General features: G+C 41.6%; 2 protein-coding genes across 6 annotated transcripts in view; one reads left to right on the top strand and one right to left on the bottom strand.

The window, feature by feature from the left end:
• The window catches only part of cyb561 (cytochrome b561), an 8,470-nt gene extending 2,142 nt beyond the window's left edge, over window positions 1–6,328 (top strand). For both annotated transcript variants that reach the window (XM_083524622.1, XM_083524621.1), the window contains exons 2-6: window positions 412–612; window positions 3,253–3,351; window positions 3,448–3,551; window positions 4,883–5,040; window positions 5,923–6,328. In XM_083524622.1, the coding sequence (XP_083380748.1) occupies window positions 417–612; window positions 3,253–3,351; window positions 3,448–3,551; window positions 4,883–5,040; window positions 5,923–6,106 (741 nt within the window). In that variant the 5' untranslated portion in view covers window positions 412–416 and the 3' untranslated portion in view covers window positions 6,107–6,328. The remainder of the gene's footprint in view (window positions 1–411; window positions 613–3,252; window positions 3,352–3,447; window positions 3,552–4,882; window positions 5,041–5,922) is intronic.
• A 4,308-nt stretch (window positions 6,329–10,636) lies between these two features.
• The window catches only part of tanc2a (tetratricopeptide repeat, ankyrin repeat and coiled-coil containing 2a), a 127,455-nt gene continuing 115,479 nt past the window's right edge, over window positions 10,637–22,612 (bottom strand). For all 4 annotated transcript variants that reach the window (XM_083524267.1, XM_083524268.1, XM_083524269.1 and 1 more), the window contains 5 exons: window positions 22,431–22,563; window positions 18,811–18,902; window positions 17,429–17,575; window positions 16,533–16,633; window positions 10,637–14,920 (listed from right to left, as the gene is read on the bottom strand). In XM_083524267.1, the coding sequence (XP_083380393.1) occupies window positions 13,117–14,920; window positions 16,533–16,633; window positions 17,429–17,575; window positions 18,811–18,902; window positions 22,431–22,563 (2,277 nt within the window). In that variant the 3' untranslated portion in view covers window positions 10,637–13,116. The remainder of the gene's footprint in view (window positions 14,921–16,532; window positions 16,634–17,428; window positions 17,576–18,810; window positions 18,903–22,430; window positions 22,564–22,612) is intronic.

Below are 22,612 nucleotides of genomic sequence, written 5' to 3'. Positions count from 1 at the left end.
TTTTCCATGGGTTGAAGTGGAAGATCTTCTGCTGTAGAGCTCTGACCTCAGAACACCTCACGTCACCTCACCTAAAAACAATCTAGTGGAACATCTTCCCAAAAGAGTGGAACTTAATTATAAAAGTGAATGGAGACTAAATGCTGAATGGGATGTTAAAAAAAAAAAGCACATTCTTACTAAACTTCCAACCCCAAACACCTTTTGGGTAAACTGGAACTGGAGACTCCTTACCTGAGAGGAAATAAATCTGGAATAGGATCTTCAACAAAGACAACGTTGCCTCTGACTGATACAAATCCCTGACACTGGAGACTGAATTGTCTCCATTGCAACGATTAATGACATGTAGTTAATATGATGACTCTGAAGTCTCTGTTTACATTTCTTCCTCCTTCTCTTTCTCTGTAGGAGTGATGGAAGGTTGGGGGAGGTTTCAGACGCTGCCTTGCTACGTGGCCGCCTCTCAGGTGCTGGGGGTTGCGTGCGTGGTGCTCACGGGCGTGTGGATGGGACACTACCACGGGGGCTACGCCTGGGACAGCTCGCAGCAACAGTTCAACGTGCACCCGCTCTGCATGGTCATGGGCCTCGTCTTCCTCTACGGAGACGGTGAGACGGCAGATAGAGTGCTAAACGCTAACAGCAAGAGAACGTCATGAAACGTTCTCAAACATCTCAGATCATGGACTTTCCTGGATTAAGGATTAACAGAGGGCAGATTGGGGTAGGGTTTTGCCCTAATTACTGATTGGCGTGTCGCAGACGAATCACATGACCCGTACACACACCCTGAGAAATCCGTCTACGGAAACTAGCAAGTACAATCATTTGACGTGCAGCACAAGCCAAATTCCACACGCAGACAATAGGCTGACCGACGCATTCCAGAGCCTGATGTATGTCTGAATGTATGAAAATCAATCAATAATCAATCAATCAATCAATCAATCAATCAATCAGTTAATTAATTAATCAAACAATAAATTGCCCATCAATAAGTAACGATAAGTAACGAATATTTAATTAGGATGTCTATATCTATATTATTTATATATCACCATAAACATCAGAAGACTTCATTCTATCTATAATCATATCACATATTATAGCATATTATAAGATATTACATTTTTTTCTTTTAAATAAAAAAGTGTAAAAGTGTAAAACACGTTTTTTTCTTTACCAACTCATTTATATTTTTTCTCCCTACTTATTAGTTGTATTTTTAAAAATAGTGTTTTCAGGGTTTTTATTTATTTATTTATTTATTTATTTATTTATTTATTTATTTATTTATTTATTTATTTTTGTAGTTTCTTCTCGCCTCCCTTTTCATTTGCTACTCATTTTTCATGTTCATCTTCTTTACCTCCTTCTCCTCTTCTTCTACTTCTCTTCTTCACCTCCTCCACCTTATCCTTCTTCTCCTCTTCTTTCTCCTCATCCTTCTTTTCCTCATTTTTCTACTTTTTCTCATTTTTCTCATTTTTCTCTGCTTTTTTCTCATTTATCATCTTTTCCCTCATTCTCTTTCTCTGCTTTTATTCCTTCTCCTTTTCCTCCACTTCCGCCCTCCTAAATCTTTACCTCCGCCTGGTTTCCTTGTTTTTCTTCTTTTTCTCTTTCTCTTTCTCTTCTCCTCATTTAAATCCTCCTGAATCTCCTCCTCATCTTCCTTTTCCTAATTCTTCTTCTTTTTCTTGTTCTCATCTTACTTCTTCTTATTATTTATCTTCTCCTTTTTCTCTTCCATCTTCTTTTTTCTCATTCTTCTTCTCCCTTTCCTTCTACCTCTTCTTCTTCCTCTTCTTCTTCATTCACTTTGTTATAATCCATTCGATTTGAAAGCAATGTCTCCCGCACACACACACACACACACACACACACACACACACACACACACACACACACACACACACACACACACACTCTTATTAACAGATGACCTCTGAGGTTTCACAGATTGATTGTATGAGTTCTTCCTGGTGTACGCTGAAGAAATAAATCCAGTGAAAAGGCTCTTTGGAAAGGTACAGAGAATTCCTTGGCGTTTGACTGTACTGAAAGCACTGAGCTGAAACACGGGTCTGGCTCCAGGAGCAGGCTGAGGTGCTGCTGGGGATTTGCACATGCTGCATATGAAGGCGTAGAACCTGCTTACAAACCAGGAGGCTTCAATCGGGAGACTTTTTATTCAAGATGGAGCTTCGAATACAATCTGTTCTCAGGGTTTTTTCCTTTCATTTCCTCAGTATATTTTGTATAAATTGTGTTCGGGGGCGGGGCTTTTTACAAGCTCTGTAATTAGACTCTTGGTCTACGGACCAATCACGTCTCAGCGCTGAGATTGACAGAATTACCATTAAGATTGTGGTTGTTTAATTGTTGAATAAATATGTGAAAAGTAAAAAAGATAAATAGATTTGGTGCAGTTGGAGAGCATCTGAGCCAGTTCTATAGATCCGCCTGTAATCTGAAACAGACTCTGAAGCTTTGTCTATAAAGCCTGTCATTAGGGGATTTAGTGTTTAGCCACGGGGCAGTGAATTAATCCTGGGGCAGGAACAGGCACGTTTTGCCCAGCTAATCTTTTCAGTCCTCGCTCAGCCAATTCGATTAAGACACTGAAACTGAAAGGTCATTGTTCCATTAGAGGTTCAATCAGTCCGGCGAAGAACAGACCCGAGGGCAGCTGTGCACCAGAGAGACATGTTTAACGTGTTCCTCCCCCAGGGGTGTTAGCGACTATTCGATTATCCAACCGGGTCTGCAGACAAATTTGACTAAATTTGACTTTTTTTTTGGTTTTCTTTTAATTATTTTCCTCCATATAAGTGCTCCACTGGAAAAGGAGGAGAAAACGAGTTATTATTTTTCCATGTATGTGCCTGGGGTGCAGTTATCATTCTGAATACTTTTGTTCAATACGGTTGGAGCTCTATAGCAGGAAATCTTCCACTCCAAACCCATAGAAAGCAGATCTTCATGGAGCTGGATTTTGTGTCATCCTGGAACAGGTTTGGGTCTCCTAGTTTAAGTGAAGTTTGGTGACAGTTTGGGGAAGAACCACATATAGCTAGAAAAGTCAGGTGTCCCATTACTGTTGCTAATAGTATGTATTTGATATGGTAGATGAATGGAATTCTGCTCTTAGATCTCCATTCAAAGTAAGTTTGGAGATAGATATTAAATTTCACCACCACGATTCGGCTGCTAATCTGCTGTACCTTTCTATCACATCTATGCTAGGTGTGCTGGTGTACCGTGTGTTCAGGAATGAGAGCAAACGCTCAGTGAAGATCCTCCATGCTCTGCTGCACATGATGGCCCTCGTTATCAGCATTGTGGGTAAGTTCTGTCCACAAATCAGTCCAAACTGACCTCCGTCTAGTCGTCAGTAGTTAACGTGTATGACGGGGAGTAATGCTGCGTGTCTTTGGTCAGGTCTGGTGGCCGTATTTGATGTCCATAATAAAGCCGGCTTTCCTAACATGACCTCTCTGCATAGCTGGTGCGGCATGCTGACCTTCATCCTCTTCCTCATACAGGTGAGGCACACCTGGATACACCTAAACCCTCAGACACCTTCATGCTTACCAACACCTTATGTACCCACCACACCTGGCCTTTCAATCCTTACAAACACCTGAACTACCCCACACCTGGCCTTTCAATCCTTACAAACACCTGAACTACCCCACACCTGGCCTTTCAATCCTTACTAACACCTGAACTACTCCACACCTGCCTGGCCTTTCAATCCTTACTAACACCTGAACTACTCCACACCTTGGGGTTCAATCCTTCATTACACCTGAACTACCCCACACCTGGCCTTTCAATCCTTCATTACACCTGAACTACCCCACACCTGGCCTTTCAATCCTTACTAACACCTGAACTACCCCACACCTGGCCTTTCAATCCTTCATTACACCTGAACTACCCCACACCTGGCCTTTCAATCCTTCATTACACCTGAACTACCCCACACCTGGCCTTTCAATCCTTACTTACACCTGAACTACCCCACACCTGGCCTTTCAATTCTTCATTACACCTGAACTACCCAACACCTGGCCTTTCAATCCTTACTAACACCTGAACTACCCCACACCTGGCCTTTCAATCCTTCATTACACCTGAACTACCCCACACCTGGCCTTTCAATCCTTACAAACACCTGAACTACTCCACACCTGCGGGTTCAATCCTTCATTACACCTGAACTACTACACACCTGGCCTTTCAATCCTTCATTACACCTGAACTACTCCACACCTGGGCATTCAATCCTTACAAACACCTGAACTACTCCACACCTGGGGGTTCAATCCTTATAAACACCTGAACTACTCCACACCTGGCCTTTCAATCCTTCATTACACCTGAACTACTCCACACCTGGCCTTTCAATCCTTACAAACACCTGAACTACCCCACACCTGCCTGGCCTTTCAATCCTTCATTACACCTGAACTACCCCACACCTGGCCTTTCGAACCTTACAAACACCTGAACTTCTCCACACCTGGGGGTACAATACTTCATTACACCTGAACTACTCCACACCTGGCCTTTCAATCCTTACAAACACCTGAACTACTCCACACCTGACCTTTCAATCCTTCATTACACCTGAACTACCGCACACCTGCCTGGCCTTTCAATCCTTCATTACACCTGAACTACCCCACACCTGTCCTTTCGATCCTTCATTACACCTGAACTACTCCACACCTGGGGGTTCAATCCTTACAAACACCTGAACTACTTTTCAAATGTATACATGTTTAGACTAAAACTAACTTGTTTAAATTTATTGTTTGTCAGTTTTATTTAATGCCTGATTGCATTCTGACTCTGATTTCTTGTGCAGTGGCTGCTGGGATTGGGCTTCTTCCTGTTTCCCTGGGCATCAGCAGTGCTACGGAGATGGTATCTGCCACTGCATGTGTTCTTTGGCCTGGTGCTGCTGGCCATGGCAGTAGGATCCTCACTCATGGGCATTGCCGAGAAGGCGATCTTCAGTGGCCTGTGAGTACTGCAGCAAACGTTCTCGCATTGCCTGTTCTCACCAAAAAATATTCATATGAGCGAGTGATGGATCCTCATTTTATTGCACTCATCCAGCTGAGAATCTATTGCAGATTTCATCGATTCTCATTCAGATTAATGACAGGATTAATTGAAGCTGGAGAGCTTATTTGAAACAGCATGAGTCATCCGAGCTGAGTGAACTAAGTGAAAGTTCTGGAAAGATTGTTGGCTGGAGGTCATCAGGAGGATGAGTCATTTCACTCACTGTGATTCGGAGCGACGGTGATCCGACACACAGTGATGCGGCGCACAAAATTGAATCCCTGAATGCAGAATGATCATTTGTATCTGGATCTTTCAGTTTGATGGTTTGATTTTTCTGGAGAGACCTGAAAGATATGTGCAGAAATAATTAGCAGCCTCGAAATGTTCTTTACTCTCTGACAAACTGTGCATCCAAAATTGTTTATATTTTATATTATTTAAATGAAACTAATACCAAGTCCTTGAAGCTGCATCAATTATCCACACTTGTTTCCAGTTTACAATTTGTCATAATGACCTTGAGCTTTTTCTGTTCTTTTCCAAATCAGACAGCAAACATGTTCTGTATATGCGTGGAAAGAAATCAAGTCCTGGTTTTGATAAGTAGGAGATAAACCATTGGGGGCTCGCTGTTATTAAAAATGTATCAATGTTTCCCATAGGGAAGTGGCAGCTTGACCTGGAGTGTTCATTTTCCTGTGTGAAGATTAAAAGTAATAATGAGATTTGTATCGAGAAATTTGAATGAACTCAAAGTTTTTCCCGATTAAACCATATTAAATGTTCGACTTGGTAACAAAGATCTAATGCTGTACCTCGCTGATTGTCACATAGGCCACCATTTGCTCCAGAGGAAGTTCTGACCAACATGCTCGGCCTGCTGCTGGTGTGTTTCGGGGTTCTCGTGGGCTACGTGGTGACCCGAGAAGAGTTCAGACGACCACCTAATCCAGAAGAAGAGGCTTTGTCTGTTCACTTCAACACTCTGACTGAGGACTCCAGGCCCAGCACGCCTTAACCAAACACCAAGAATTCAACACCCCAGCTTCAGATTCCTCTCCAGCCTCTTTATTCCTGTTCAAACACTTCTCAGTTCCTGTGTGTGTGTTTGTGTGTGTGTGTGTGTGTAGAGAGTTTAGGAAGATCATCTTCATGCCTGTAAACGTTTTTGGATTAGAGTATGTAAAGACTTCTCACTGTCCATGTTCTGTATCAGAAATAAGATTTGCTTTATGTAAAACTGCCTGATGTATGATTTTATAATTCCACACTCGTATTCTATGGAAGCATTAGAAGTAGCGAAATGTCATTATGTAATATGTAAACTGGAAATGCAAAAATAAAATGATATAATTTACATTTATCATTTACAACAGTAGTTTTAATATGCAAATTACATACTAATTTGAATGCTTTGTAAGTGGTGAATTTTTTTTTTAATGTTTTACCCAAAAAAGATTTGATATGTGTAACATGTCCGAGCAGAAATGGGAGTAAAACGATCATTTAAATGTTATTTGTCCTAAATGCATTGCATTTTGGAATACAAACTAAATTTTGCTCCAAATATTCCACGGCATTATGATGAAAATGCGATCCCAAGGGTCCTAACTGTGAGTCTAAATGCATTTAGGACAAATATCAATTTACACAAATCAAATCAAATCAATTTGGGTAAAACATTTTCATTTTAATTAGTATGTAATTTCTATATTAAAACTACAATTATATAACTGAATTTTCATTTTCCTTCTGCACCAAAACTTGGTTTTCGTTGGAGGTGACGACGATGGACAGGATTAGAAATGAGTTTATTAGAGGGACAGTGCATGTAGGACGTTTTGGAGACAAGGTGAGGGAGGTGAGATTGAGATGGTTTGGACATGTGCAGAGGAGGGACATGGGGTATATCAGTAGGAGAATGCTGAGGATGGAGACACCAGGAAGGAGGAAAAGAGGAAGACCAAGGAGGAGGTTTATGGATGTGGTGAGGGAAGACATGCAGGTAGTTGGTGTGAAAGAGGCAGTGTGGAGGACAGGGGGGTGTGGAGACGGATGATCCGCTGTGGCGCCCCCTAATGGAAGAAGCTGAAAAAGAAGACCAAAACTTGGCTCACTACAAATACAGAAATGTACATTTTCATTTTAAATATTGCATTGCTTTTTATTGCACTGCAATATTGCATATTACATTTTAAATTGAATTTCGCTTCCTCTGTGCTTCAATAGTATTTAGGGCTGCGTCCCGAATCGCAATTTTACACTATGACCAAAATAGCAATGACACCACAGGTATGCTAACGTACTATTACTAGGGTAAAATATAGTTTAGGAAGCATTTAAAGTATCAGAGAGTCTGGAGAAGATAATTATTTGCTGTTATGATCTTCTAAGGTTTACAGAAGTGTTACAGAAGTGTTGTAGCTTCGCTTTCAGTGAAACGATTTGTCACGCTGGAACAGTGTTTGGGTCATTTAGTTCCAGTGATGCTTCAGTGTTTGCAGATGTTCTGAACAATTCTGTGCCACCAAACTGGTAGGAACAGTTTGAAGAAGGAACACATTGGAATGATGGTCATACTCTTAGGCATTCCGTGAACATTAACTCCTTATCACAGACACTTGATTCGCTCTGGGCTGAGAACCTACAACAATACTGCTGTACTGAATGAACACCACAATGAGGGAACGAGATCCAGCTGATACAGATTGGAGAATTAGAGAGTTAACGCCTTTCCTGCTCAACAGAAAACATATAAAACACCATTAATTATGTCTCAGTGTGATTTGTTGGTATCTCAGTGGTTACAATGGAGCTAGACTTTTAATCAGAAGGTCACAAGTTCAAATACAAGCATCTGCTGAGCTCTTGAGCAAAGCCCTTAACCCTCACCTACTCCCCACCTACTCCTGAGTATAACTGAGGTAGTCACATCAGTCTAGAAAAGGGAATGTTCCAAATGCTGTCAAAAATGTTTATGTTCTTACTGTCTCGTAATCAGTTGTAGTTCCTGTCAGTCATGAGTCTGAGCTCAAGATCATCAGATTATAAAGTTTTATTCCTCCCTTTGTTTCAGTATCCAGGTTTTGAGAATTCTAGAGCGCTCGTTTTCAGACCGGAACGAGTAAAAAAATTCAGGAAGCGTTTAAAATGGAAAACATTTCTGTTAAGAAACAATCGAGACACCGATGTTCTGTATCTGTTGTATGTCAATGTTCTTTGAACTTTACATTCCATATACATGTGTAGTTTCTTCTTCATGATACACTTACGAAAAGGTAAAAAAAGTCTCGAAAAGGTCTTCTAATTTTTATTCTTTTATCTGGAAAGAGCGGAAGGGTGGGGGTTTCTTATTGGTTAAGATGGAGCCTGACTTAAAAGGTCTGATTAAAAGGTCATGAGTTCGAATCCCAGCAAACTAAGCCTCCATTGTTGGGCCCATATGGCAGGCCCTTAACCCTCAACTGCTCAGCTGTATGAAAGAGATAATTGTAAGTCGCTTTAAAAAAGGGGGCGTCTGCAAAAATGCAGGAAAAGTCAAATGTCGATGTAAGCCTCGTTAAATAAATTGTTGAAATCTCAAGCTTTTTGAGGAGATCAAGAACGTTTCTGCAGAAAATTATATGTAAATAGACATTCTCTGCAGAAACTTCTCCTCTTCAAGCTCATAGAAATTATGAAATAATTATAATTATACATCTACCTCAATCTGTTATGAGTTTTCAGCTGTTTAAGTAAAAAAAAAAAACACCCTTGAGCTCGTAATTACCACTCAGTAACTCGTAATTTTCCGAAAGCTCTAATTTAAAGTTGCGTCAATACGTCTTACACAAACACGAGCCAAAAATAAATAAATCTGCGGTAAATATTAACTACGTGTTCTCCAAAAGTGTGCCGTACGTGGCTCTTCCCAAAACCGTTACCACAAACAGTTTTATGCTGTTGCATGAAATCTTTCCTTCATTTTGGAACCCCTAGGAGACCCGAAACACTGTTCCAGCATGACAAAAAGTGCACAAAAGCCACGAAGCCATGAAGATCTGCTTTCCATCGGGTGGAGTGGAAGATCTCCTCCTCACGTCCATCAGTTCCTGACTTTACTAACACCCTCGTGTCTGAATGAAGCTTCTCAAAAGATTGAAGCTTCCCAGAAGAGTGAAGCCCCCCCCCCCCCCCCCAACACACACTTACTTCACCAACATTAGTGTTATTCCCAACACATCACTCATTATTCATGTGTCGCTGCTCATTATCACCTGGAGCTCTATCTTCTGTATACAAAGTGAACATATGTGGTAGAAATAGATTAGAAATCTCTTATAATAAACATCTAAGGGCGTCTGCTGGATTTGGAATTCTGCGAATATTTCCATGAATGTCCTGAGGAACCAGTCAGAGATACAGTAAGTGTTTTTTCAGAGGGAAAAAACGTGTAGTTATGCAATCAGCATTAGCACATTGTGTGCCTTGAATCAGGGAAGTGGTAAATGGTTAAGATGTTGGATTTCTTGCCTGAAGGTCATGAGTTCAAATCCCATCACTATAAATCTAAAAACTACTGGGTCTTGAGCAAAAACCTTAACCCTCAAAAGCTCTGCCAAATGCCAGAAACGTGTGTGATGGTATCAGGAAGCTTCTCAAGACGGTGGTTGATTTTTTTTCCTTATGAGAATGAACATGTTGCTTTAACCAATCAGATTTTGAGTTGCAGATTCCGAGGCCGTCTATTGACGTCGGCATTTTCACTTCCTTTGATCAGAGAGCGCGCTAGTCAGAGCTCTCAACCCACATCTGTAGCAAACTGCACAAGCTTAAATACATTCATGGTGTTTTGTTTTTTTTCATTCCGCAACAAGTGACAGAGGAGAAGAAATTGATTTGGTCGCTGGGACACTTACAAGGACATATACCAGATGGACTTTCCAAGAAAAGCTGGAGAAAAGACAAAAGTTTGTCAAAACAGTTGCTACACCGTTTACACTTTTGCGGTTTCTTTCCAGTAGAATTTGAACAAAAACACCCCGTTTTGCCTTTGTTTCAAATCCCCAGGAAAACTCTAATACACTGAAGAAACGCAGGAAACCCCGGAATGATGTGATGAGGTGAATATCGATGCTCCTGCTGGAGATGATGTATGTGGAGGTGCAGTTGCGGCTCCAGTGAAAGGAGACGTGTTGAAGTGTGTTCATTGGGTTTCTTGCTTTAGTGATGATGTTCATTCTGACTGTATGAGATCCTGTGTGTGATGCAGCTCTGATCTACTGCACTTCTACAACACTTCTACTTCAAATCTACAATCTTAATCTAAAGCAGTAATTCAGCTAGGAGTTTGTACTAGCTAGGGATGCTGAGCGTTGCTATAGTTACAAGTAGACTTGCATTATAAGTAAAAAGGTTTACAGAGTTCCTGGATGTATTCATTCATAAAATGACTTTATGATTTAACTTAATCATATTTTCATCGATTTAAAACTGAATCATTATTGAATCGTTTTTCTTCAGATGTATAATGATCAGGTAAAAGAAAAGAAGACTCGTGCAGACGGTGTCCGTTTCACCCCATGAGAAGTTTCTTCGAGTTCTTAAATTAGTACATCATTTTCTCCTTTACATACAGTTTGATTGTACAGTTTACAATCAGGAAACAGGATTGAAAATGCATTCACGTTCCTGGCTTTTCTTCTTTCCACTCCCGCTTCAAACAAAAACCAGATACCGAGAATTCTGAAGAGTCCAGTTTTTAAACAAAAATGGTTATAAAAGTGGTAAAAAAAAATAATAATAATAATAAGGGGGGGGGGGGGGAATGATTGAAGCTCAGTCCTTTCCTTGCTTATACATACATACACACACACACATTATATATATATATATATATATATATATATATATATATATATATATATATATATATATATATACATAATGTGTGCATCAGCAAAAAGCATGCATTCTAAGCACAATTTGTACAAACATTTACACGTCAACCTTAAAAAAAAAAAAAAAAAAAGTCTTCCACACATTGAAACTAAAAACAAAAAACCCCACCCTTTTTTTGACAGCAGTTACAAATGATTGGTTTAAAGAAAGAAAAGTTCCCAGTCCTTTTTGAACCAAAAATAAAAAGTGACTAATTAAAAAGTGCTGAAAAGAAAGCAAGAAAAACAGAAAAAGATCAAGAAGATCGAAAGCACAGGATAATCACATCATCATCATAATTCAGGTCAGTCACATCAAATTACTTAAAAAAAAAATAATTATAATAATAATAAAAACCAGGAAATAAATACACCATACGAAAATCTTTTGGAAAGGTGTTTATAAAAAACAAACAAACAAACAAACAAACAAACAAACCAAAAAAAAAGCCTCTCCTTTACGATCACGTGATCTGTAAAGACTATGGAGAAACAATGTGAGATGATGATGGAGATGTGTGAGATTATACTCCTGAACGTTGCTCCTCGAGCCTGGAGACCACAGCACAGCATTGTAAATCATAAAAAGGTTTCCATTGAAAAAAAAAATTATAATTCACATTACCGACCTACCGGGAGCAAGAAGGCGGAGCACATTGGCACCTGAACTAAAGTATATATCATTTTATACAAACATAACTTAAATTGATAAATATTCCATATCTTCTGTCGTTATTTCAGCTATATACACACTGATTTTTTTTTATTTTTTATGGGGGGGTCACATTTTACAGCCGTATATACATAAGAGGCTTCAGGCAAGACTTCAGAGCAAGACCACAGCTTGAAGTCATCATTCCTTATTCAAAAGATCCCCCTAGAGGTAGGGGAGGGGAATGAAATGTGGCCTGATCATTCGGAGTAAAAGATTCCATACGTGATTTGTACTTAACGTTAAGTTGGCTAGACTACGTTCAGATTTAGGACCCTGACACAAAGCCCATGTCCAAAAAGCTGGCAAACACACTTAATAACCAGCAGGAGGCGATAGTCTGCACTCAAATGTCAAATTGAAATAAAGCCAAAATTGTGAGACGAAACCTGGCATTTCATGTACATTGCACAGCCAAAAGTATTGGGACACCCTCCCCAAAGTGTACAGACCGTCTTTGGTTGCGCTAACAATACATTTTCTATTCACTTGTACTAAAAGACTCAAAGTGCTCAAAACCAGCTCCATGAAGATCTGCATGACATGGGTTAGAGTGAAAGATCTCCTGCTATAGAGCTATAAACCTGCATCGCAGGCACCTCCTTACCTCACTTACATCAGTACCTGACTTCATTAACACACATCCTTGTGGCAGAATGAATCTCACACAAATCTCCACTAAATCTAGTGGAAGAGTGGAGCTTATTATGAGGAGCTTTGCTCATTTTAAGATCAGGTGTACACATACTTTTGGCCATACAGTGTATTTTGTACCAGTGTAAAAACTCTTTACTGTCATGCCAGACGACATTATTAAGTCCAGAATTATGGATTTTTTTTAAGGAACATGTGAGTAGAGGAAATGTTGAGCAGGACCTCCTTTTATGTTCTTTTTTCATGGAATTGCTCGTTTAAACAGCCAATCACAATAGCTTTCTTAGGCCATAATTTGTTGTTGCTTATTGTCGTGAGCGTAGAATGTTTTTACAGGAAGGGGCACAAATGCTATTGTTTACTTTAATCAGTCAACTAGTCGACTATGTGGGAAAACAGTAACTAAGGACAAAGAAATGCTTGGGGTGTCAGGGGTAAGTGCTAGCTTTTGAAAAGGTCTATTCTCACCTAGCCTCTAAAGTGTACTGTTATCGATTACACTGATAAAACATCCTCTTTTTTTAAACAGACTCTGATCCTGATAATCCAGTATTGCCGCATCTCTAGATAGCATACAGCAGTTAAGGCGGTCCATTCCAATTGAGGCTCCTGAAGCATCGTGCAAGTCCGGATCCCAATGCAGATGCTTTCTACAACATCGCTTTCTGGTCCATTTATTCAGGATCTGATTACATCAAAGTGTTGGGGGAAAACTAGTCCTAGTACATATCTACAAGGTGTGCCTTAAACGTTAGACTCAACAAAGGGCCTCTTTGGTTTAATAGGGGAGGAAGGACCTTGGCGCTCCCCATGTCCCACCTGTCTATAGTCGCTGTCCTGATAGGCCTGTGAGACTGGCAGCGTTCGCGCCACCTTGACGTCTGGGTACGTGGGTCCCTGGCTCACCCGGCCTGTGGTATCTGACCGATAGTAGTCTTCCTCCACGAGGTGTCCATTGTGGGCATTGTTGGTGCGATTGTAGTAAGCAAGGTGCCCATAGGTCATGTTGCCAGGTGATGTAGCAGGGCTGGAGATGACGGTGTCTAAAGACGACACGGCCCAGGTGCGTGACGAAGATGAAGATGAAGAAGACGAAGGTTGCTGGACAAACTGCTGGGTCCGTGCTGTCTTGTCAATGATACCCATAAAGGGTGTGCTGCGTGCACGCATTGCCTCGCCTGGGTAGGTCCCTCCTAAAAGTCGCATGTCGGTGCCTTGGGGTGGAGAAGCTGGAGACATATCATCGCTGTATCCGACCTCATAAGCCATCTTCAGTGGAATCTCCATGTGTTGTGCTGAAGCCGAGGGCCGGAAGCCTGGACCTAAATTAGAGGTGGATCCTACAGCCAGACTGCTGCTAGAGGGTGAGAAGCGCAAGCCAGTGCTCTGAGAGTGGATAAGAGGCCTTGAGGCAGGTCCTGCGGCACTTAGTGGGCGCCGAAGACCGTGAGGGTGTTCAGGGGATGATAACTGAGGCTGGATTTCAAAGCGCTCGATTTCATGTGGCTGAACGGGATAATAAGCGGCCGATTGGCTGCGGCTGATCTGAGGTGCCATTTGACCATAGCGTGGGCCTGTGATGCTGGGCTTGTATGAATGTGAGGGCCTCTGAGGGAGCTCCTCTTCTATGTACACACTGCCTTGAATCTGCAACGGGCCTGAATAAGCCAATTCTCCAAGCTCATCGACATCCCCCGGAACATGCCCCCTCATTGCCTGGGACATATGCGAGTAAGCAGCGGAGTGCACTGAGCCACTGCTCTGATTTGTGCGAACGATCTGGGCTTTGGCTGGCTGTAGCCACTGAGTTTGCTGCTGCAGTGAGCGCTGGCTGCCCATTTTAGCTAGCGGCGATTTGGGCCTGCCCGCAAGTACCTCCTGTTGATAGCGGTTTGAGCTGACAGAGGCAGACTGTGGTCTGTAGAGGGCTGCATTCTCAGAGGTGTAGGCTCCACGGCGCAAGGGTGAAGGAGGCGGGCTGAAGTGGTAAGATGAGGAGGAAGATGAAGAGGAAGCTTGATGGGCTGGGGAGGTGTGAGGGGGGCTCGGACGATAGTGGGATGTCTGGTGCGTCGGAGAGAGCGAAGGAGAGGTGGACTGGTAGCCCCGACGAGTCGGAGAGGACATGGAAGGAGGACTGGGGCATAGTTCATATGCATGGCCCATGGAAGCACTTTCGGAAAGGTAGGGCAAATGGCTTGGGGAAGGTGGCATGCTCTGGATGACAGGCAAACCCGAGGGACTAGAACGACGCTCAGCGGTTACGGCTAGTGGAAGACCATCCAAGTCCTGCTCCAGGTAATCCTCGTCTTCTTCAAACAGGTCCTGCACTGGCTCCATGTCAGACAGACGGGGCTCCAGTGGAGGAGGGTGCGGGACCATCAGCGGGGCTTGCTCATGGGGAGGGGATGGAGGTGGATCCAGCTGCTGTTGCTGAGCGACTTGGCGACACTCCTCTTCCACGCGCTGCAGCAGTCGCTGGATCTCGCGGTTATTCGGACACAGGCGGATGGCTTCACTCAGGTCCTCCAGGGCTGCGTGGAATTGCCTAATCAGAAAGAGACAGATGTCTTATGTGTGCTGTGGAGGTAAAACACCAGCTTATTGACATTTGTGTATAGAAAAGAGAAAGTTTAGAGCTTTCTGCAGCCCTAGACTTTCTGTTTGAAACTAATCAGGCCTTTTACATTGTAAAATCTCCATGAAACATCTCTAGAGCCATGATATGATGTTTGTTGAGAAGTTCCTTCTGTCCTGAACTGCACTTGTAAAGTATGTCATACAACAAAGAGTTTAACAAGCGGTTTTATTCATTTATATTTATGGCATTTGGCAGATACCCTTATCCGGAGCGACTTACAACTGAGCTAGTTAAGGGCCTTGCTCAAGGGCTCAGCATTGGCAGATTGGGGTGCTGAGATTAGAACTTGTGATTTTCTGATTCAAAGTCCAGTGTCAATAACGGTGCAATAACAGCAATTTAAACCATGCAATATTACCTATGTGCAAAATGTTTGAAAGTGTAACTACTTTATTGGTGATCTCTTTCCTTTTTCTTTTCTATTTATGCATTGTGATGTATATACTTGTATCATTTCTCTACTTTATACATTTGCACATTTCTTTTCTTTGCTGCATAGAACATAGAAATTTAGCCACTGTGGGACGAATAAAGGTACATGTTATCTGATCTTATCTCATTTTATCTAGTCAGTGGTGGATAAGCTCTCACTACTAGATCTATAATTGCTCAACTGGTACCACCTTCTCTCAGGGTAAGAGGTAAGTATACCTCAAGGCTCTTCTCTGTTCTGGCACAGAAGTGATGGAATGAACTTCCCCTAGATGTCTGAACAGTGGAGTCACTGGATATCGTCAAGCAATGGGTGAAGACCCACCTCTTTCTGAAAACTAGTACTTTTTAAGGTTTGCTTTGTCTTAAAAAAAAAAATCCTCTCAACAGAGCTGTAGGCTGATTTATCTTAAGTTTGTAAACTAGCATACCAGTGTAGATCTATTCTAAGATTGAGACACTTTCTTTTTTTTACTTCGCTCTGGACACGGGCGTCTGCTAAATGCCATAAATGTAAAGCGTACTGATTTATCCACAGCTTTCAACAATGTCTCAGATGAAAAGATTATTTTATCTGAGGTCTTCCATCGGCGGTTCTGAAACTGATGAAGAGCCATAAGAAACATCTGATTTTTAAGTCCAGGCCACTTTGGAAAAATGGTAAAACCTATTAGTTTTGTCCTGAAGATTATTTCTGGGCCAGAAATCAAAATCAAACTCAAAACTAAATCAAGAAATAAAATAAATAAATAAACTGCTGCTGGACACAATACACCATTAACCATACGCTGTCCAGAGCTCACGATCTAACAACTATAATATGGCAGGTTGCGTGTGTGTGTGTGTGTGTGTGTGTGTGTGTGTGTGTGTGTGTGTTACTCATAAAAATAATCTAAAAATGTAGAAATAAAGATGTGATGTGACAGATGGTACATCTGCAGAATAAAAACAAGGTTGAAATGTATGAGAATGAGCCTCCATATCCTGAGAGTACTGTACCACTACCAAGATTTCACCTCATTACCAAATCTAAATTTAAGTAGGAGGTTTAGGCCCCAGCGCCCTTTCTGTTTGTTGCTACGGTTACCTGCTGCTGCGTTTGGCGCGGGCTCGTGCGTAAAAGGCCTCATAGGATTTGGGTTTCAACTCTAGAGCTCTGGAGGCAAACTCCTCCGCCATGCCAAAGTCCTGCAAGCAACAACAGGGCCAACAGTCATACACAGAGCCATACAGGTGGAGGCATGTAGGGCAAGTCACATGCATACATACATACATACATACATACATACATACATACATACATACATACATGGTTTGATATGGACACACTCATTCTATACATACATATGATGGACACACTCATTGGGAATGCATACATACACACAATTGCATCGAGTTAACCCTCAAAAAATGCTACTGTCCTTACATACACTGATGTAAGAAACTTAACACACACACACACAAATACACACAGACACACACATATAAACTCAATAAAGCAAAATGTTCATCCCCACCAGGGGGCGCTTTTAACACACTGACATTTAGAGGTGCCAGGACTTGGACAATACCAACAAGTCTGTTGACGTGATCTGTCTAAATGTATCTAAGCTAGTGCTGAAAATCATCAACTTGACAGACCAAAAACCGAAAAAAAGGTGGTTGGGATGAAAAGTGATGATGTTGGTCAGATGTTGCCTTCAACATATCTAGAAAAGACTACAGAAATCCAGCAGCCTCATCCCACTAAAAATGAAAAAAGAAAAAAAATGCTTGGGTAGGATTCCAGATAAGTGAATGTAAATGAGCACAAAAATTCAGGTGGCAATATGTGTGTGATACAAAAACTCCCATTATATCCATTAACAGAACTCACTTAGATTTACTTTACACTGAGCAGTGCATGTACACTGCACATATGACTAATGTTGTGTTAAATTCTTAGGACGGATCATTACAGGAACCAAACCACTAGCTACTAACGTTCATTTTGCGCCGACAGCGGGACAGGTTGAGCAGCAGGGAGACTTTTAGTTCACGGAAACTCTTCAGGTCCTCTGTGAAACCTTCGCGAGGGAACTTCTTCAGGGCGTACTGATATCGCTGGGCTGCTTCTTTCACCTTCCCCTTCTGTTAAACCACAAAATACAGCTGTTAGTATGCAAAGAATGAAAGATAGAAAAGAAGATAGGAAGGTGGGCATGTAGGTAAAACACATGATTGGAAAAAACTTCCAAGGTAGGCAGTTGTGTAGGAAAACAGCAAGGTCGAAAGAAAAGATGTAGTAATGATGGTGTAGAAATTACTAAAGGAAGGTAGGAATTTATGAAAAAGAAAAAAGAAGGTGGGAGATAAAGAAAGGTAGGGGTAGGAAGGTAAGGACAAAAAAAAATAAGGTGGCAAGTAAGGTACATAGGTAAGAAAGACAAATAGTGGTAAGAGCACAAGGAGAAGAAAGTTCTGAAGAGTTTTGAAGGAGGGTGAGGAGCAATAAGAGATTGGGGGTTGATTGGTAATGAAAAGAGAGATGGCTGTGGGTAGGAAGGAACTGGAATAGGTGGGCAAGTGGGTTAGTCAGGAAAGTAGAGTAGGGAGGGTAGGGAGGTAGGAAGGGGGTTAGGGAAAAGATGAAGGATATAAAGAAAGGATGTAAGGAATCAAGCCAGGTACTACAAGAACATAATTTGGAAGGTACAGGTAGGGAAGAGATAGAAGGAATAAAGGTAGGAATTGTGTAGGTGTGTAGAAAGGAAATACAAAGGGTATACAGTAATGCTGATTGCAGAAAAAAGGGGGAAAAATGAAAGATATACAGAAATGATGTAAGGAATCAAGCCAGGTAAGAAAGTTTGGAAGGTGCAGGTCAAGAAAAGATGAAAGGAGAGAAGGTAGGAACTGTGTAGATGGGTAGAGAGAAAAGAAGGTGGGTATACAGGAAGGAGGTTGAGGAAAGAAAGGATATGCAGAAAGAGGAAAGGAATCATGCAACGTGAGAACATAGGTTTGAAAGTACAGGTAGAGGAAAGGTGGAGGGAGTGAAGGTAGGAATCATGTAGATGGGTAGGAAGGAAGGAAGAGGGGTATACAGGGGGGGAAGATAAAGAATATGCAGAAATTATGAAAGGAATCATGCCCGATACTGTAAGAACATAGTTTGGAAGGTACAGGCTAAGAAAAGATGGAAAGAGTGAAAGTAGGAACTGTGTAGATGGTATGGAGGTAGGAAGGGGATATACAAGAAGGAAGTAGAAGAAAGATAGTGAAACAAATTTCGTTTTACGCTGATATTTTCAGGACGACACAACTATGATATCTGATGATCCAAACCCTTTAATTATTATGTAACATTTTGAAGAAAGAATGACCTTGTAGAATCCATCTCCTTCCTCGATCAGCTTGCTCAGAAGGACAATCATGATGTCTGGCTTGGAGGTGGCCATGGCCCACGTTGCTGGACCTGTGTTACACAGGAAGAAGGGGAAGAGGGGAAAGTCAGGCAGCATGCTACCATGCTTAATTGGAACAAGCAGTGCATTCAAGGTTCCCATTGAAGGTATGTTTATCTTGTCTTTGGCAAATAAGAGATTCAAATCATATCAGTCAGTGGCGCTCAGTCTGGGTTCTGATGTACCATGCACTCTATCCTAACGTTCACACTACCGAGCGACATGTCACAGCTCAGGTATGTGTAGTCACTGCTACAGTTGTAGCTTGTGGATGTGACATATCCAGGTAAATAGGTGTTTAATAAATGCCAATTAGTGTGGAATTGGTTGTCTGAATTGCATGCTAAATGCATTGGCAGATTAGCAAAGCAGGCTAACTATACTAACTATGTCAATTCATCAACAATCTCTTTTAATACATTCCAAGGTTTGCTACACAGGTACTGCACACTCCATAGAAATGGTCTGTGGGACGTTGCTTGTTGATGTGAATGTAGGTTAGAGCTTAGTTTCCTCTTTCCACCAACACACCTGACGCTAGTTATAAATGGCTCAGCATATAGCTGAAATGTTTCGTCAGCTGCAGTGGGCAAGGGGCACACATCAAAACTCAGACTGAACTCCACTGATTACAGAAACTCCATAAAGCAATACACAAACAGTATACACACAATTCAGTAGTCCAGCGACAAAAGAATGACAATGACCGATCACACAACCAAAATATAGGATTCACAACACATTGACGTAACCATGTGTCCAGTGGCCAAGATGTCACGGTCTAGGAGTTAAACAAATAGAGGGGGCTTTTATATACATCGACCAGGAATAACTTTCTGACATTATAACATTCTGAGTGGTGAAGTGAAGAACACTGATGATCTTCATCATGGCACCTGTTCGTGGGTGGATTTATTTATTAGACAGCAGGTGAACATTTTGTCCTCAAAGTTGATGTTAGAAGCAGGAAAAATGGACGAGCGTAAGGATTTGAGCGAGTTTGACATTATTGTGACATCTAGACGACTGGGTCAGAGCATCTCCAAAACTGCAGCTCTTGTCGGATGTTTCTGGTCTGCAGTGGTCAGTATCTATCAAAAGTGCTCCAAGGAAGGAACAGTGGTGAACCGGCGACAGGGTCATGGAATGCACGTGGGGGAGCGAAGGCTGGTCCGTGTGGTCCGATCTAACAGACAAGCTCCTGTAGCTCAAACTGCTGAAGAATTTCATGCGGTTAATGCTGTTAAGGGGTCAGGAAAAGGGGGACCAACACATTATTAGGCAGGTGGTCATAATGTTATGCTTGGTTGGTGTAGATTAATATACAAATCTTGACCTGCCTCCATCTTGTTTGACCCTCCTGACCCCAGTCCGATTTAGGCTAACAAGAATGATATATTATGCTAAACGAGTGGGCAGCCACATTGGGGAAATGAGCCCTGACTCCAACTAAAAAAGGGACTCATCAACCAACAATGTGGAACTGCTCACTGCTCCTGCACACCTCTACAGCACTGCAGGTGATGTTAGGTAACCTCTGAGAATCTAGCTTGTATTTGTCACAGGAAAATGGCCGACATTCAGTGGTATGTACCTCAGCAAAAAAACTGACATTCGCTGTATTAGCTGTATGGCATGCGAATGTTACCCTGATAACCTGCATCATGGACTGTTTTTGTGAAAAAACAAACTGTATATTACACACCGGTACTGAGAAGGTCTCTGTTTTATCCAGACAAATCAGGCAGGCCGAGCAGAAAGCACTGCAAGCCATGCAACAAATGAGTTATATAGTCTAATAGCGTGTGACATTTCATGATGGGTTCATTTTTTTAGAGAAACAATCCATTAGCATCAATCATGCATTACCAGACATGCACTCATGCATATGTACCTACAGGCTATGACCAATCCCAACATTCATCTTAGTTGCCTGGCTTTCATAACTCTACTTAGTAACCTTTGCTGTCTGCAATTAGCCCAGTTTAGCACATTTGCACCAGCATTTCCTAAAATACTTGGATATGATCAAAATATATACTTGGGGAAAAATAATAGCCAAATGTTAGCTGTCTAGTCCTAATTGCTAAGATTTATTTATTCATTGCTACTCGAAAGCCCTGTTAATATGTTAGTTTACTTAGTTAAATTCAGGGTTAGGGAGACTATCTGTGTAGGAATTTTGAAAAGTTGAAAGAGGTCAAATGTGAAATAAGGCTAAGATTTTATGCTACATATCAACCAGTTCATGCTGTAGTAGAAAAAAGAATTGAAGCAATGCGACCATTACTGCCACAAAAGTTGATTTATTTTCTATTACAGCAAGTCTTCAAGTGTCAACTTTCTGAGCTTCTGTCATAGAAATTTTTATCTCCTGACCAACCAGAATTCTGAACCTTTCTAACTTGGAACCTTTCCAGATTCCAAAAACTTGCTAACTAGAAACTTCTCTCAATGATTTTAGCTTCCATTAAGCAGAAACTTGACCTACTTAGCAACCATATCTTCCTGTGGTGGGGCTTGGGATCGGTCCATTATCTCAGCAGGCATCATAAGAGCATAGCATGGCATTGTTGCTTTCCCAAACAAGGGACTGATTTGTGCTTTGGATGATGAGCTTTTATGAAGACATCACATACAAGTTAACCATCAAAGAAGGGTAGTGAAGTGAAATGGGTCAGACATATATATATATATATATATATATATATATATATATATATATATATATATATATATATATATATATATATATATATATATATATATATATATATATATATATATATATATATAATAAAAATAATGGCTGGAATTTACTGATAAGGGCACACACACACACACACACACACACACACACACACACACACACACACACACATACAGAGGTCTGGGAGCGCTTTACCTCTGGCCCTGCTGGGGAGGGTCTGACATCCTGCTTAGAGATAGAGGGAGGTGAGGGGACCACGCAAGGGTCAGGGAGATAGGGGGAGCAAGGTGAACAAATCACCACAGGGTTAGAGGTCCATGTCAGCCCAGAGAGAGGGATAGGTCAGATTAAAGAAGAGAGATAGATAGTGAGATAGAACCAAGTAAAAGGTGTGAAAAGGCGTGAAATGAGAGAAAAGAGCAGTGAAATGCACACCAAGGGTTAAATGCAGCAGCAGCAACAGCATTAGTAGCCTCTCTCAGTACACATTGATGGAATGCTGCCATGTCAGTAAACACCGGGGTTTGGTGTAGTGCAACATCAATATCATGGTTGTTCTCAAACTGAACAACTTCATTTGAAGGCCAATGTCAAGCTGTTGCTAAGTTTATGATTCTTCCTGTAGCCATTCAAATTTGCAAATTACCTTGAGAACTAATTATAGTCGCATTTCTAAACATTGTGCCGAGATAGACATCAAAAAATAAAAAGTAGAATGAAAGGAAGAACAGAAAATCGCAATTCAGTAGGGGTCCTAGGCAGCTGGGGCACCTCTGGTGAAAGGGAGGTGCCAGCTCAGTCAGTTCCAATCTCCTGCCCCCCCCCTTACCAATCTTGGCACCCTTCTTCAGCAGGGCCACCACCACTGAAGTGTTCCTGCAGCCCACGGCCCGGTCCAGAGGCCTCATCCCGCTGTAGTCCACATGCTCGATCATGGCTCCGTGGTCCACCAGGAACTGTACCTGTGAAACCACACATAGCATTTCAGTCACATTAGTCACACAGGAAATC

The sequence above is a fragment of the Silurus aristotelis genome (genome assembly GCF_946808225.1).
Source record: "Silurus aristotelis genome assembly, chromosome: 21".
NCBI classification, from domain to species: domain Eukaryota; kingdom Metazoa; phylum Chordata; class Actinopteri; order Siluriformes; family Siluridae; genus Silurus; species Silurus aristotelis.
Note: the sequence above shows the minus strand (reverse complement) of the source record. Positions and strands in the feature narration are given on the sequence as shown.